The sequence below is a fragment of the Hyaena hyaena genome, unplaced genomic scaffold, assembly GCF_003009895.1.
Source record: "Hyaena hyaena isolate Hyena2069 unplaced genomic scaffold, ASM300989v1 scaffold_14, whole genome shotgun sequence".
Taxonomy (NCBI): domain Eukaryota; kingdom Metazoa; phylum Chordata; class Mammalia; order Carnivora; family Hyaenidae; genus Hyaena; species Hyaena hyaena.
This window is the reverse complement of record NW_024080646.1, coordinates 609,031-626,122: the sequence shown is the minus strand read 5'-3', so window position 1 is coordinate 626,122 and position 17,092 is coordinate 609,031. Positions and strand designations below refer to the sequence as shown.

The window sequence follows — 17,092 nt, the reverse complement described above, 5'->3', positions numbered from 1 at the left end:
ATCTACAAAGTAGTATAATACCGATGCAAGCACACAAAATTCGTGGTCAAGGAACCTTGTGAGTTTTGTTCATTATACTTTCCAGATAGCAGTCACACCTTCCTAATAATTTTGATGCCATAAACCTATTAGGAAAGACAGAATTACTTTATAAGATATTCCTAATTTGCAGAATCCATAGTGCTTATAATGGGAAGTTATATTTGCCTTATATTGTCTGACAAGGGTGTCTCCTGAACTCCTACTGCTATCACCAGTTGTCACAAAGGCAATGGCTCTGTCAAATGATCACAACACATGGGAATAGTGTCAACATCCTGCAACCAAGGACCTCGCCAGAATCACTTTTAGTATTCGAATTTTTTACTCTATTTTGGAATTTTCCTGCTCATTACTGAATTTATTTATTTAATTTTGTTTTAATGTTTATTTGTTTTTGAGAGAATGAGAGAGAGAGAGAGAGAGAGAGCATGAGCAGGGAAGGGCAGAGATAGAGGCAGACACAGAATCTGAAGCAGGCTCCAGGCTCTGAGCTGTCAGCACAGAGCCCAACGTGGGGCTTGAACTCACTAACCATGAGATCACGACCTGAGCTGAAGTCAGATGCTTACCCACTGAGCCACCCAGGCACCCCTGGTCATTATTGAATTTAAACCAGTAAGTAAGTTGCCTGATTTGTTGGGCTAAGAAAAATATTCTGTGCTATTTGGAATCAGGCTTTGAATAATTAATCAGGTAGCTTAATGCCATCATATATGTTGTTCAAAGATTTCTAATCTCTTTGTAAAATTTTCTAGCGTGAGGAGCCACTTTAGCTAGTACTTATCAATGGCATGAAGCAATGAGTCAGAAAGTGTAAGAATTTATGAAAAGCATCAAATAGTAGAAACAAAGTGTAGGAATCTTACATTTTGGCAATGAGTTAGGTCCCAGAAAATACTTCCCTCCAGTGTAAAAGTTTAGGACTCTTTGAAGACAATGTCAAGTTCAACAGTGACAGAATATATTCAAATTCTGGGCCCCAAATATTTCAGAAAGCTCCCCCCTCACTTAAAAATGACTCTTTATCCTTTGTACTTCTTATGACAAACTATATACCTTTTCGGTGTAGGGACCATCTTACAATTTGGGACGCATGTTATATTTTTCCATAGGGAAGAGACGGTTGGCATTGCTTCCTGGCTTGGTATAATTCATTTATGTTCTTCCAGTTTTTTCTCTCTGATCTCTTTTCTGTATATCTGTCAGCAGCACTCTCCTGGGAGCAGCACGATGCACTTCATTAATAAGAAGGGATTAAAGGAAAAAGCCCTCGTCTCCTAATACACTTGGATAATTTGGTGCCATCCACAAGGCAATAGACCCCTGCTGCATAGATGTCATTAGAAAGGTACAATTTCATTACTTTTTACTGGCAGAGCCTTGAGTGAAATACAAAATATGTTGTCTCATATGCAGGGGGAAAAAAAGTGCTAAAGCTTTCATTCACTTCACGCCTCTAAAATAGTAGAATGCAAAAATATATTTTATGGTTTTTACATTTATACTGCCTTCCCTTAGTAGTCCTTGAAATCAAGCTTTTATTAAATACCGAGCAAAATCCAGATTAAAAGAAAATTATTTACATTCTTCAATCCGAAGTAAAATTCATATATTTTTATTGAGTAACACATACCTACTAAGTGCCAGGCACTCTATGAAAACAAACTACAAAAACATCATTCATGCCTTTTTTTTAAATTACAGCACTAACTTATTAAATACTCTAACTGGAAGTGAGTATAAAAGTGAGCGCATAAGAAGTAAACCATATGGCTGAATAAAAATGATTGTAAGCCAGTAAATTGTAAGCGTATTAAAAAAAATTTGTTTAACTTTCCCTTGTTAACCTCGCTTATTTTTGAGCTGACATGTTTACTGCTGGCTGACAGAATTATCTTTTGGGCTACACACCACTGCCCCCCTCCCCACCTTGATTTGAAGCCTTAAGTGGTATATTGTGCAAACATTTGAAAAGAAAAAGTACAAACCACCCTTAGAATCTCACTCCACTTCCTATAGAAGCAGCTCCAAACAGGAAAGGTTGGGCCTCACTGGTGGAGGGTGTGGTTGGCCATCCATCTGAGAAAGGGGCTTGGGATTTAGGAATCTGCCATAAAAAAACCCACCAATGGTACTCCTAGGCACTGCACTGGTGTGATGACTCCTTGGGAACCTTGAGCTTCACTTTCCTAGCACCGAAGAGAATCAGGCTTAACAGTGGTCCATTATCTGACTGCCACAGACACACAACTGCCAGTAACACTAAAAAGTGGCACACAGTTAGAACAGACACGATGCGTGGGAGAAGAAAGCCCTTGATTATCAGCTTATTTGAAGCCATTCTTTGCAGTGATGGATTTTTCCTCCACTACTACTAGCTTCTGTTTAGTAAAATTGACATTTGCAGCTCCTTGTCTAAGATAAAGTCTAGCCTAGATGGTTAAGATCATAGAGACTGGGGTTTCCAGAGACCTTTCTACCAACTTAAGGCACAGCAGTACAGGAAGAGCCAAGCATTTTGACAAACGAGTCAGTAATGAAAATACTTTAAAAATGTGTTTCATTATGGCACACAATATCTCTACAAATAAACCATTGCTCATCTAGTCAGCTTTGAATCTAGACTGTTCTGATGTCCTCTCGCTCTAGTCTGCAACCATGGCCTTCCTTGTCTTCCATGCATCTTAATTCATTAAAATATCATCCCAGGCATGGTGAAGATTATTAACAAATCTCGTGAGAAGTGAGAGAGTGCAGAAATGGGGGCCGGGAGGGCCAGCTTATATCTTTCAGAGTGAGCAGAGCTTAATAACAAAAAGTCAGGATTCAGCTAGTTATGTTGTTGTTATCAAAAAGAAATCTCAGCTAATGTTTAAATATAGATAACCAAAGTCACAAACAAAACCCCCAGTTTTGCCAATAAATTAGAAAAAAATAAGCAAAATGGTTAAGTGGTTAAAAGCGTAGATTGTTAACCTTATGTGGTGTATTTGAGGATGTGCACTGAAAACAGATCAATTATTTAATTCCAGAATATAGATTTCCTCTTTCCTTATGACTTTTTTGTAATGGTAATTTTTCCTCCACTCCCATAAGGTCTTATGATTATGTTTGTCTTGAATCTCAATAGGTATTTCTTATGATTTGGATGTTTTATCAGATAGAACTAACAAATGTCCAGGGTTTCTGAAGATTCTGCAAATTTCTGAGCTTTCCACATTACTCTGGGCACTGAGGAAGAGGAAGAAATATTATGAATTGGAGCTCAGGTTGACAGGTGGGTATTTGAAATATAAATGGAAACAAGTCATTAGCAATGACCCTTGTTAATATTCTTTTGCCGAGGTAGTTTATAAGAAGGGATTGCCCATAAAAGAGCTTGTTATATTTCCTCCGTTGAATATGCACGATTCTGTGACACATTGTCTTGACTTAGTGGAATAAATACTCAAACAAGGATCGACAATACCAGTTTCATGGTAGAGAAGGAATAAGCTGGTAGGTATGTCTATAAGTTCTGTCAGGCAAGACTTAACCAAATCTTCATACACATTTTAAATTGATAATTAGTGAATGGCAACAAGATAAACTAGATACCTCTTTGCTTCGGGGACACTTTAAAGGCCTCTTTTTTAGATTTGGAATTCACAATAAGTTTCTTCCATTCCTCGTTGGTAGAATAGTGAAATATTTCTTGTCTGAGCTGAATAATGAGATAGGAAACGATAACCCTGCGCATGCCTAATTTATAACAAATCTGTTTCCTTAATCGGTGGAAGGAAATCCGAGGACAGTTCTAAGGGTGCTTGTCTGCTTTCAGTGCTGTCTTCTAGTCATACGGAAGACAACACCTCTCCCGACGGGTCTTTCCCCTTCTTCTCCTCTCCCCGGTCAATGTCAATCACGTGCACCACTCCAGATTTTAGGATCAAGTCATCCGTCTCTACCTGACTCCTGTTGTCTTCCACTTCCATGTAACTCCCCTTTGTTTGCTGGGCAGCTTTGCTGAAGGCTTCTTTAAAACGACGTTTGAATTCAACATCTGGACAGAAGACATACTCATAAAGGCCACCAGCGAGGACAGCTCCTATTATTGGTCCAACCCAATATATCTGGGGAAAAAGACGGAAGCATTATAGAGTGAAAGTGGAGTACAACTATTCCTTTGAACAACTTGTGAATGGAGAGCTTAGCTGGTTTACATTAAGAAAGCAAATGTGTTGTGCAGAAGAAAGCAGAATTGGAAAGAATACAAGAAAACACACCAAATGCACACCAGAGATCCATAAACTGCTAAATAACTTTTGAACAGAAAACAAGGAAAGACTGTTTCCTCTTTTTTTTTGCTTTCACTACGTTCTTTCCATTTTCTGTGAATCCTTAAAGTCAGGATAGCAACTCTTTAGGGAAGTGTAGGGGGCTCAGTCAGTTAAGCATTTGACTCTTGGTGTTGGCTCAGGCGTTGGGCTCTGTGCTGACAACATGGAGCCTGCTTGGGATTCTCCCTCTCCATCTCTCTGCCCCTCCTCCTCGTGCATGTGCACGTGTGCACACGCTGTCTTTGAAAGAAGTAAACATTAAAGAAATTATTAAAAAAAAAGACATCTCCTTTTTGGTGGTACTGTATGCTAAGTAGACACAAAGAATTCTTCAACTAAAATAGAAAAAAAGAATTTCTGGAGAGTGGTTATCTTATTATCTTAATATTGCCTTCTTACATTAGCTTTCTGCATAATCGTGACCAATATACAGATTTTATCATTTGAGCTTTAGTTATTCAGTGGAGTATGATAAATGGAATCCCAGCTCCAGAACTCAGCAATTTGGTGAGTTCTTGAGTCACTTACTTAACTTTTTAAACCTTAACTTGTCATCCACAAAGTGGGGATTATAATAGTACATACCTCGTGGATTGTAAGAGTTAAATTGAAATAATACTCATAAAGTATAAAATCTAATTTTATAGCAACTGGCTCCATTCCATGCTTTCTAGACAATTCAAAATTGTATGTGAACAGGCTGGCAATAAGTCATTTTCTGTTTGTTACATCCTTTCCTTTCTTTTTAAAAAATTTTCTTAAAAATGTTTATTTATTTTTGAGAGACAGATAGAGCACAAGTGGGGGAGGGGCAGAGAGAGAGGGAGACACAGAATCTGAAGCAGGCTTTAGGGTCTGAGTTGTCAGCATAGAGCCCAACATGGGGCTCGAACTCACAAGCTGTGAGGTCATGACCTGAGCTGAAGTTGGAGGTTTAACCAACTGAGCCACCCAGGGCCCCATGTTTGTTACATGCTTTTTCTCTCTAAAATCTGGTGATTTGATTGAACTGAAGCCCTCATGGTTTGTTCATTACTCTTCTTGCAGAGTACTTTCATCGCCTGGTTCTTACCATGGCTGCTTGGTGCAAAAAACTCCACGTTGTCTGTTTGGGGCGCCTGGGTGCCTCAGGTGGTTAAGTGTCTGACTCTTGATTTTAGCTCAGGTCATGATCTCATGGTTTGTGGGATTGAGCCCTGGGTTGGGTTCCATGCTGAGTGCAGTGAACCTACTTGGGATTCTCGCTTTCCCTTTCTCTTTCTGCCCCTCCCCTGTGCATGATCTCTCTTTCTCTCAAAAACAAACAAACAAACAAACTTTTAAAAAGCCAGTACTTGGGGTGCCTGGGTGGCTTAGTTGGTTAAGCGTCCGACTTTCGCTTGGGTCATGATCTCGCGGTTCGTGGGTTCGAGCCCCGTGTCGGGCTCTGTGCTGACTGCCAGCTCAGAGCCTGGAGCCTGTTTCAGTCTGTGACTCCCTCTCTCTCTCTGACCCTCCCCTGCTCATGCTGTCTCTATCTCTCTCCTAGAAATAAATAAAACATTAAAAAAAAATTTTTTTTTTTTTAAAAAGCCAGTACTGAGTTTATGGATAACAGTTAGCTGAGGCTTAGCAATTCCATGGGATTTTCAATCCAACAAATGGAAGCTTTTTATCATATCAAAAACATATCGTTACTGCATCTAGAATAGACTCAGTTTTGAGTTTCGGTAAACTTCAACATTAGCTTTAGAGCACGTGCAAAATATTAGACATTCATTCAACAGATTCAATTGGGCAACAGAAACTTTGTTTATTGAGCCAGCTATACTTAGCACTTTTCTTGTATTAACTCACATAATTCAAACAGCAACCTTTGAGGTAGATATTACTATTATCCCTCTTTTATGAGTAAGAAAACTGACCCCCTGAGAGGGTAAGAAGCTTGCTTCAGAGTTCATACTTAACAGGTGCTTGCTCTGGGATTTCAGGTCTTTGTGATTTCAAATCTCCCTTTTGAATTATTGCACTGTTTTCCATGATACTGTACTTTTCTCATGTGAAAAAAATAGGAGAGATGCTTTTCTGGCTTAAGACACATTCTGGAAGTTAATTTCACTTAGCATCCTCATTGCAAAATCTAAAAACAATTCAAAATTTAAGCTGGAGATGAGCACATTACTTAACAGGGAAAATACCAGTAGAGTGGGTGTGAGTACCAAACTCCTTATCTTGAACAGAAAGAAACCATGTAACAGTTGACCTTCTCATGCTCTTTCAAAGGAGAAACAAGAGCCCTCCTCTAAATGTCTTTGATCTTTGTTCCTTTGGTAAAAACTCATTACATATGTTCTATTCCACATGCTATGACTCCCACCAGGGAAACAAGGGTCTGCTAAAGAATTATGATGCATTCCCAAAACACCTATGAAGAAGACATCTGGCTACATGCTCCCCAAAAAGAGCAAATCTCAGGTTCAAGTTGCTATTCCAAAAACAAAGTCATAATATACTTTAAAATGACTCTCAAAATTTATAAAAGTAAATAATTTTTATTGCTACAAATATAGATAAAATGGAAAGTATCAAGATGAAAACAAAACAATGTCATTACTCTACCTAGAAAATTCACCATTAATATTTTGATGTTATTCTATCTATTTTGTTGTCTATCTATCTATCAATAAATCAATCTCCTATCTGCAAATATGCTGTAAATTAGTTCTAAAATTCACACAACTATTGCTACAGAATGAACATTCATGTTCAGTAGGATTGTTTGTTATAAAATAGCTCTGCAATAAGGGGAAACCTCTAATTCAGTCAACAAGGTAAAATGTTTTGTGCTATTTGAATTTTAGCGAGTTTACCACAACCAGAAGGTAATTAATAAAAACATATATTTTCACCCACATTTTAAAGTCCTCATAAATAAAATTAAATTGTCATTTTTCTAAATTTTAATTACAAAAAAAGTTTGAATGTAATAAGTTGAACTTACAGTTGTACTTTTATCATAATTAACTATATACTGCCCATTAAAATGTTTGATTCCTGTTAATGTGGTAAATATTTTGAGACATAAATGGAAAACATCAGTGGCAAAATGACCAATCGCATGATGGTATTATTGATGTTCTTTGTATAGCTGGGTGCAAAATCTTGCTTTTGAACACGACTCTTGTTCTTTAACAACTGAAATTATTTTAAAGACTCAGTACACTTTTCTTAGCTGTGAATGCTTCTAGTAATGGGGCCATTCCCTCTCATTTGCAACGTACACTATGGTTGAGTAGTTGTAACTGGATCAATAACCACTGTGTGAATGAGATTCAAACACAAATGGCACATTGTCTCGGTCATGAAATAAAAAGTAAAGTTGTAAAATAGCACTCAGGACATACAAGTGACAATAGAAGTTAGCCTTATTTAAGGCTGGCATACATAAGTCCCATATCTCATGTCTGTATTGGTTATTATAAGTTAGCATGTCAGTGGCCTTAAAACTGCTGCGTTTCATTGGAGGGATTTAAATTCCCATGTTGTAAGAAACAGTTGAAATAAAATTGATCGCGATATTTAAAGATGGATATCACTGCTTTCTGGACTTCTGCCACCACTTTAGTAAGTAGGTTAGCCAGTGAGACTGCAAAGTGTGCCTCTTCTGAAGTCATTTGTGTGTCCAGCTATGGTTATGGTGGTAATAGCATAAACATTTGCAGCATCTAGTCTTCTCCATCTACAGTTCAAATGTTTCCAACTCACATACTATTAACTGGGGTTCATGCTTTTGTAAACAAAAATAGTCAATATTTTTGCTCTGGGCATTGCTTTTAAGCATTTCTTTCTTTCTTTTTTAAAATTTCTTGGTAAGTACATATTTTGTCATTGCCAGGAAGGCTTTACATTCAATTACTTAAACACCATATTCACCATACCATCCTGATTTTCACTGGTTCCACATTGGCAATCTCCATGTGCAATATATTCTGCTTCAGTCTATCAGATACAGTGTCCAGAGCAATGCTTACATATATATGCATTATATATATATAAGGCTATTTCTGAAGGCCCAGAACAGATATAAGGTGAGATATCTAACTGTAGATCTGTACTAGTTTCTCCCTGGTCTTTATGAAAGATGTAATAAAGTGGGGAGGGGGCAAGGTTGAGAGGAAGTAAGAAAATTAGTGGGCAAAGGAAAAAAAAAAAAAGAGTTCCATGAGCAATTGTTCTCAGTTGTAGGAGGACAGGTACTATCAACATGATGGTTACCCAGTGGTTTTCCCAATTTCCCATGATAACTGCAGGTCCAAAGGATCGGGCAGGGTTCATGCTGGCACCAGTGTAATTGATCTATAGGGAAAAAGAAAACAACTTCAGACATTGCTGAAACAGGGCTAGTAACAGGAAGCATTCATTGCAGTTTGCTACCATTTGCCAAGTCGGTTAGAAGAACTGTCAAGATGTTAGCAGCCATATCCACATTCTCATCATAAAGTTAGTGAAATAATCACCTAACACGGACAGACGTGGCTGGATACTAAAGAACTACAGCTGTAAAACACAACATCTTTAGGCCAGCTCTAGGGTGATGATAAATGAAAATGAATCAATTATCTAAATGGACTTGGAAACTTACTGCAAATAAATGTCCAATTGCAACAGAAAATCCAATTGCTAAAGCTACCGAACCAGTGACATCAGTACGTTTGGAATCACAGCTGGCAAAAATAGTAAACACCAACTGAAATGTGATTATCAACTCCACCAGAAGACCATGACCAGCAGTAAGATTTCCATGAACCTGGAAAGAGAAAAATGCTCCATTTGAATGGAAGCATGATTGTATTTCCTATGATAGCATATTATTGTGAAAGGCATGTTTCATCATCAGAAAAAGCAATGGTTAATTTGAGTCATCTATTCCACCCCACAAGTGAGACACTCCCCCGGCATCCAAAAAGAAAGGAATAAATGTCCACTCATTTTGGGCCATCGCAGATAATTAATTACTCGTACAATGACCAAGCGGGAATTTGTGCTGAATGTCCTTTTCTACAGAGGAAGCAAAATGTGCCGCTGCTGCATTTAACTTATAAAGGAGTTTCTTAAGAGTCTTGTAATTTCATAAGGCAATGATTAAATCCATTAATTAGGTTTAAATTAATTCATATATATTTCAATTAAAATTTAAACTGTATGCGGTTTTTAAATCAATCTGGTGCTGAGCTAACAACTGATATTCCTAATCAGTTAAGAACAAAACTGGGATCAAACGCCCATTTATTTTTTTAAGTGTGGCCCTTGATGTCGATCATTTGAGTCTCATGAACATGACAAGAAACAAAACTTAGTCAGCCAACAAAGAGTCGTAATAAAAATTCCTTAAGCTAAGTATATAGTCTAGTCACTGGGATGGGAGCGAGAGAGAGGAAAACACCAACACAAGTTTTGTGTCACCTAGGCTTAATAATATTGAAGTCAGTCAATAGCAAACAATGATTATATGTGGAGACATTCCAGGTTGCTGGCATCAGTTTTCTCCACTAGCAAGAATCATCAGAAATTCCCTGGGAATAAATGAACAATTTTAGAAGAGTGTCTCAGGCCACCAGGGTGGCATTTAGCAGAATCTGCGAGAAGCCTGGAGTCCGAGTTTGAAAATAAGAGCTAAAGACGCTACCGTAGTGACCCCCAAGCCCCCCACCACACTGGGAGGCGTGACGAGGTAGAGAATCCCGGCTCCAACGATGGCGCCCAGGCACTGCGCCGCGACGTAGAAGACAGACTTGGCGATGCTGATCTTCCTGGTGCACACCATGGCCACGGTGACGGCAGGGTTGATGTGGCCACCGCTGATGTGGCCAAAACACTGTACCATAGTTGCAATGCTGAGCCCAAAGCAAAGCGAGATGAGAACCATGTCGACCGGTAAGGGCTTTTCCGTTCCACCCCAGTTGATGGTGGATCCCAGGCTGAGGAGAACGAAGATAAGCATGGCCAGAAATTCCGCTGTGACTGCCTTCCAGAAAGCTTGAGTCCAGACCCCTTTGAAGGCCACCATGATGCTCTCTCTTCTACACAAAGGTCCACACTTACTGGAAAAAAAAAAATTGATATCAGAAGCCGTCAAACCAGGGTTCCTGAATTTGGGCTAAGACTCCCGGCCTGAAGTCTTGCCCTATTGCGGGGAAGGGCCCCCTCAAAGGTTATTTGATACCAAGAAAGAATGCTTCCAGAAAACCTTCTTAATTAATGAATTAATTGTCCTCCTTTTATTTAATATTCGAAGATCATGCAGTTTCACTGATTTGTCTCTAGACAGGAACATGTCTAAATCAAGTTTCTTAAAGAATTACGAAGGAAATACAGTTACTTCCGAGCAAGAGCTAATTCCCTCAGAGCAAGGTTTTAAGTTTCAGTGTGGTTTTAAGGTGCCCTTTATATTTTGAACGTAAAGCAGTGGGAAAAAAAAAAAAAAAAAAAAAAAAAAAAAAAAAAAAAAAAAAAAAAAAAAAGGAGGTCATATGCAGTTTTGCACTTTATTGCTCAAAATGGCATCCTGAAAATGGATTTGTGGAGTGTGATTCTCCTCTCCCCCAGCAGAGACTGCGGATTTAGAGGAGAGGCCAGCGAGGAGGCCGGGAATGCCTGTCTTTCCAGAAGGTAAAGTCCTCAGGGGCTGGGAGCGCACGGTGGCTGGCAGCGGCGGTGGGAACCCGCGGAGCCCGAGCCGGGGCTAGGACACTCGCTCAGTCCCCCCTGCGGACCCGGCCGCGCGGCGCTGGGACGCGCGGGCCTCGCGCCCGGGGGCAGCGGCCCCTCCAGGGCGGGTGCCAGGCCCGGGGCAGCGGCCCCGCGGACCAGCGCAGCCTCGCGGCGCGCGCCCGGCTCTCGGCCCCGGCGTCCCCGCGGCCGCCCCTGGGAAGGCTGCTTCCCGGCTCCGCGGTGCTTCTGCAGTGCGAGGGGACAGTCGCTTGCTGTGCCTGACCCTCTCGCGACCTCTGACATTACCCTTCAGACACACCTTCCCAAAGGGATCCCCGGGGGCGGGGGTGGGCGCCCAGGGCACCCCGCCCGCCCCCTCCAGGGGGCAGCCGAGTGCGGGAACCCGGAGCCGGGCGGGGCGGTGGGGGCACCGGGCAGGGCCCGGGGCGGGGGGCACAGTGATCCTCAGAGCAGAAGCCTCCACGGACAGAGGCTGTTCTCCAGTGCCTTCCTGGCGGCCTTCTACTTCTGCGTGGCCCTGAACGTTCCGCGGGCTTGTCTCTTCTGGGGGATCTTGTGTCTGCTGGGGCGAGAGGGGAGGGGGGCGGGGAGGAGGGGGGGGTGCAGCAAGACAGCCACCGAGAGGGAATGCTTTCTTCCTCCAGTCTGTTCTCATATTGTCTGAAGATCTTTGGAGCTGAGAAAGGATTTGAGGAGATTAATGCCAAGTGCTCATTTGGGCAAGAAATGGAGAGAATTCCAGATGTGGGGGGCAATTACACTAGTCACCCCATTATTCAAGACCTTTGCTCTTATCCTTTGCCTGGTATAGCCGTGAGAGTGAAGGAGTGTGGAGAACATTAGCAGAGACTCTGATCACCAGAGGACTATGAAAAGGGTTAGTCAAGAAAGTCCAGCATTTGAACAGATTAGAGTTATTAGCGCTTTCCCCTTGCGTGAAGGCGGGGAGCTGCCTTCCTGGCCCCCCTTACTGTCCCCAGGAGCCTGGGCTCTGGATGAGCAGTGGGGAAATGCTGTGCCAAAAAGGGCTGGGGGAACTCTCCCTTGACCTTTAGGATCTCAAGTCAGCCTCTGCTCTGATATGGAGCTTTGCCTCAGAGTTGGAAAGAGAAATGCATTTTCTGCCCAAGCGGGGGTGGCTCCAGAAAGGGGACAGCCAGCCCTGTCCCAAGTGTCCCCTGCCTGTGAGCGCCTCTAAGTGAATCATGTAATTACAAGAAAGCCCAGCTGGGAGGACAATGACATCATATTCCCTGGAGGAAGGGAAGATAAAGAGACGAAACAGCACTTGGAACAGGGCAGGGAGCATGCTCTGGGAGAGATTAAAAATATCCCAAGGGGGGAGAACTCCAAAAACTCACAGATTAAAAAAGAAGTTAGGAAGGTGGCTTCTGAACTGCCCAGCGGCCCACAGCTGCGGCCGGAATGGCAGAGGGGCAAGGTGCTGCCCCACGTGCTGGTCGCCTGAGGCTGCATTGAGTGGGAAAAATTTAGAGAACAAAGTAGGGAGCTGCGGAGGCTGGTGCGCAGGAAGCCTCAGGTCCCTGTCCCTGTTCTGGCAGAAGGCCCCCTCCCTGCTACGCCCCTTCTCCTTCGCTTTCTCCAGTCCCCCCGAATTCTCTCTCCCAGCCCATTCTCTCCTGCCTCTCCAGAGATCTAATTTAAAAAACTTGGGTGCTCTTTTCAACTTGAAATTTTCATCAACCGGAGAAATTAAAACAACAACAGTAACAGCAACAACAATAACGAAACCCCAGATAGATAAATATGCTCCTTAGCAGTGCTTTTAGCTTTTTTTTTTTGGAAAGCCCACAAATTCTGATCTCCTTCCAGGGCAGACCGAGCAGCCTCGGTTAGCCATGAACCCCAAAGTTTCCAGGCAGCACGTACGTACCCCTAACTTCACGAGCCCTCACCTTGACGGAGTCTGTCATAGCTCCTGTTCATATCGGCAATGTGCCCTTATGTGTTCACACTCACTGGAAATGGATCAACACCATTTGTTTTGCTCCTTTTGCCCGGGAACAAAGGGGGTTTGTTGATGTGCCCGGGTTGTACTGACCTGGACACATTACTTTCTAGCTGAACACACAGCCTGATCGGCTTCTGGGCAGCCGAGCCTCTGGGTGAGTAGTTTTTCTGATGAAAAACACTGCAGATAGATTTTACCTCCATAAGGTAGTTTTCCTGTGCATGCACAGGTTTTGAATATATGGAGGCTTTTGCAGCAAAGCATCCTTTTTTTTTTTTTCTCTCTTCTATCTTCTCTATGCCTCTCTTATGAACATGCCCGGTACCCAGATCTGTAAGAATCGCCTACTTGCCCTATAATTCCCTTCTAGAGTCTGTCTGAGAAGGCACATATATCTATAATAAAAGAGTCAGAGTTTCATCTTTTGGCCCTGAGCTTTGTTCCCTTAAGGCAAAGAAGGACTTACCCCCACTGCCTTGCTTCGGGTCTGCCACTCATGCCTTCCCTGGCCAGAGTGCGGCTCTCATTGCCTGCCTCACAGCTCCCAGTGCACTGGGAGTCAGATTACGGCTACTTGTCTGATTGGGTTTTTGGAGTGAAGGGGTGGAAAGACTCTGTACCATGTGGCAATCGTCGAGTTATATTTGAACTTGAAATAACTGTTCTCTACCTGATCACTGTAGACACAGGGCATTTCAGGAACACAGAACGTTTGCTTACATTGTATTTCTTTAGCTGGTAATCTTTGAAAATGAGGATTTCCCCTTATTTTTATTTCAACTCTTCTCACCACAAAGGACTGCTGAGAATTGGTCTTGTTTGGTTGTGTGTTGTAGGTGAAATTGGGGAACTGTGAGAAGACAGATTTGTGTTATCCAGCAGTTGAGATGAACTGAGACCTGGGCTGTAGTAGTACATTAGTTGTTGAGGGGCTAACTATCCTTGGGGTTCTATTAGACATTTTTGACCTGAGAAGCAGCATTTTAAGCACAACAGATAAGTCCATGTGTAGCCTGGGCAGCTCTGATTTGGTTAATAAGGAAATGGGAAAAATAGGGAATAAGACTTCCAAGGTGCTCCATTGACTGTTATATTAATAAGAATTGTTGGGTAAGAAGTAGCAAATTTAAAAATATACAGGTTGACTGGGGACAAAAGTTTTGGAAATTGTAGGTAAGTTTGATATCAACAAACCTAGGGACCAGATTGACTATATCATTTGTGGGGCCCAGTGCAGAATGAATACATCACAATGAAAACTTTTTGTTTTCTTGTCTTGTTTGGGGACCTGAGATTTGGAAATGGGTGAAAAGCTATGAGAAAGAGGACTTAAAATTTTGAGTGTGAGTTTGAGAGGAGAGTTTTATTATTGTTTCAAGCCTTCTCAGATAACAGAGATTAAATTTATATCCATAAGAATGTGGTTGCCCACTGATGGCTGTCCATGTTGGGGGGGGGGTCAGTTTGGCCTTCTTATAATGTGCTCCCTGAAAGTAAGAATAAATTCTGATGAGAGGTGAAGGGAGTATTTATGTGAATCTGCAAAGAATGCTTAAGACATTCCATGTTGATTCTTTAAAACAATCTTTTTAATGTTTTATTTATTTCTGAGAGAGAGACAGCGTGAGCAGGGGAGGGTCAGAGAGAGAGGGAGACACAGAATCTGAAACAGGCTCCAGGCTCTGAGCTAGCTGTCAGCACAGAGCCCAACGTGGGGCTCGAACCCACGAAATGTGATATCGTGACCTGAGTTGAAGTCAGACGCTTAACCGACTGAGCTACCCAGGTGCCCCTCCATGTTGATTCTTAAAGCTGTTTACTACTCAGATTTTAGAGTACAATTTAAACAATGGGTCACAAATGTTTTTTAAAAACTTGAAAACTTTGACTTTCTAGACAGATGTGCTGATTGCTCTGACCCTAAGAACACTGAGTCAGAAGGGACTGTGAGGTCTATGAACTAAAGATGCTACGGTGTTTCGATTCTTCCTTGTGAAGAAAGCCTGTGGTCAGTCATATCCACAGAAACCCACAAAGCGTGGCACTCCCTTAAGACTGCTCATTGTTCAGGGGACATTTTTCAGGTCCCCTTTTTGCAGGTTGCCCTAGGCACATTAGCATTCACTCCTTGGCCTTGGCAGTTCCCGTCACCATTTTACAAAGTGCCAGCAAAAACTCGGTTACCACAGTTTCTCAGACTCTTTGCCTTTCTTCTGGCGGGCTGATCATTGCCCTGGTAGCATGTGTTGACAGTTCAGTTCCTAAGGGATGGCTATTCCCAACAAGGGAAGGGCCACCCTAATTGGCACCGACTTGTGCACTTATTAGTACTCTGAGCGGAGTGGCTGAAAATTGACCAGAGATTAACTCTTCACCTACTGGGAGTAGTTTTTCTTATTAGGTATTACATATTGTCTTTTTTATTTTTACATTTGAGGGGGCATTATTGATTCTCCTGCGACACTAATAATTAGCTGCTTGCTTGGCTTTTCTTTGGACTAGGGACAGAGTTTCCAATATGGTTGTCTGAGGCGACGCGTGTAGGATAATGACGGAAGAAAGCAGCTTCAGTGAGCTTGTGAGGATGGTGCAGACGATATGAGGCGAGGACCTTGGCGAATAGAAGTAAGAGCTTCTAAGCTGATCTGTTTTGAACCGGCCTGGGCCCCGGGCCAAATGAGATTTGGAATCTAAAACTTTTTTTCTATTGCTAACGTGAAAAGGTCTTAATTCATTTAAAAATGGAATAACAGTTTACTGATGAAATCTTTTTGATGTTCTTACTGTACAGGGCTATGATTTTGGGTTTAAAAATCCGTGGCCTTGGGGGTGCCTGGATGGCTCAGTCGGTTGAGTGTCTGACTCGATTTCCGTTCAGGTCATGATCCCAGGGTCGTGGCATCGAGCCCCATGTCGGGCTCTGCACTGAGCATGGAGCCTGCTTGGGATTCTCTTTCCCTCTGCCCTTCTCCCCAGCTCACGTGCATACTCTCTCTCTCTCTCAAAATAAAAATAAAATAAAATAAAATCAGTGTTCTATGTCAGGTCAACTTGTGAGTTTTTCCTTTGTGAAGTTGTAGGTCAGTAACATCTGAGAAAAATGGGAGAAGGGTAAGCGAACATTTCAAGAGTCCTCAGCAAAAACTAGCTGATTGACACACGTTGCTTCCGCCTTTTTAATCTGCCACACCACACTGTTTTATTTTGGTGCTGATGTATATCTTTGGGATTTGTGGACTCCTTTTCCCATCCTTGCCCTCAGAACTTTTAATATTTCTTCATGTATTCAGAGATTGAAGACTAACACAAAAACACTAAAAGTGCCAGCAATGCCTCAGTACCAGACGGGAAGTGTCTCCAGGCTGGTAGGGAAAGATTCAGTCGTAAGTCATAAATCTTAGTTTGCTTTTCATGAATCTCAGCATCATGAATTCCCCCCAGAGCACGTATATATCAGTATGTTCATTAAAAACAAACACATAAACAGAACAACAGCGGCAGCCACAACCACAACCCTCACAACAAAGGGCTTTAATAGAGCTTTGTTCCCTTTTCAAAGAGACGGTGCCCTACTGTTACAGTTCAGAATGGTTTCCAGAAATACGGTTCACCATCAAAAGAGTAAAATAAAAAAAAATAAAAAAAAATAAAAACCCAGCAAGGAACCGAAACTCTTGACTTAGTCTCCCATTTCTCAGTGAGGTGAACTGGAGAAAACTTGGGTCTTTCCCATGGTTGTTGAAACCTTTGAGGGTAATCTCGCCCCTGCCCCCCATGCTCCATGGATCCAGGTTTTCCCATTTGGTACAGCAGGCACATTTTCCTTGATTTGGATCCAGGCGGACGCTGCTTTGGCTGGGGAGTTGTACTCTGCTGACATTTAAGGCAGGAATTCCCTGGGAAAATAGTCAAGAGATTCTTTTGGTGCTGCTGGCCAGGCTCCAAAGGGTTTAGGGTTCCCCACTCTAGGCGAATGGGGAGAAAGACAGGGAGGGAGGGAAAGAGAAAGAGAAGGACTTTATTGAGTGACTGTATTTCATCTGCAACT

The 17,092-nt window shown here is 42.1% G+C and overlaps 1 protein-coding gene across 1 annotated transcript; it reads right to left on the bottom strand.

Moving 5' to 3' along the window:
* Positions 1-1,703: 1,703 nt before the first annotated feature.
* AQP4 (aquaporin 4) lies at positions 1,704-13,551 on the bottom strand. The gene is made up of 5 exons (XM_039218003.1): positions 13,511-13,551; positions 10,027-10,441; positions 8,983-9,147; positions 8,616-8,696; positions 1,704-4,154 (listed from the first exon to the last, which is right to left on the bottom strand). The coding sequence occupies exons 1-5, from the start codon at positions 13,540-13,542 to the stop codon at positions 3,876-3,878; spliced, it is 972 nt and encodes a 323-aa protein (XP_039073934.1). The 5' UTR covers positions 13,543-13,551; the 3' UTR covers positions 1,704-3,875.
* Positions 13,552-17,092: the final 3,541 nt, after the last annotated feature.

Bases quoted from the DNA above. Each gene is read 5' to 3' on its own strand.
- AQP4 (XM_039218003.1), bottom strand. From the start codon at position 13,542: ATGAGTGGCAGACCCGAAGCAAGGCAGTGGGG. The intron at 9,148-10,026 runs GTAGCGTCTTTA...TTCTCTTTCCAG, and splicing joins GGGGCTTGGGGGTCACTACG to GTTCATGGAAATCTTACTGC. The intron at 8,697-8,982 runs GTAAGTTTCCAA...TTTTCCCTATAG, and splicing joins CAATTGGACATTTATTTGCA to ATCAATTACACTGGTGCCAG.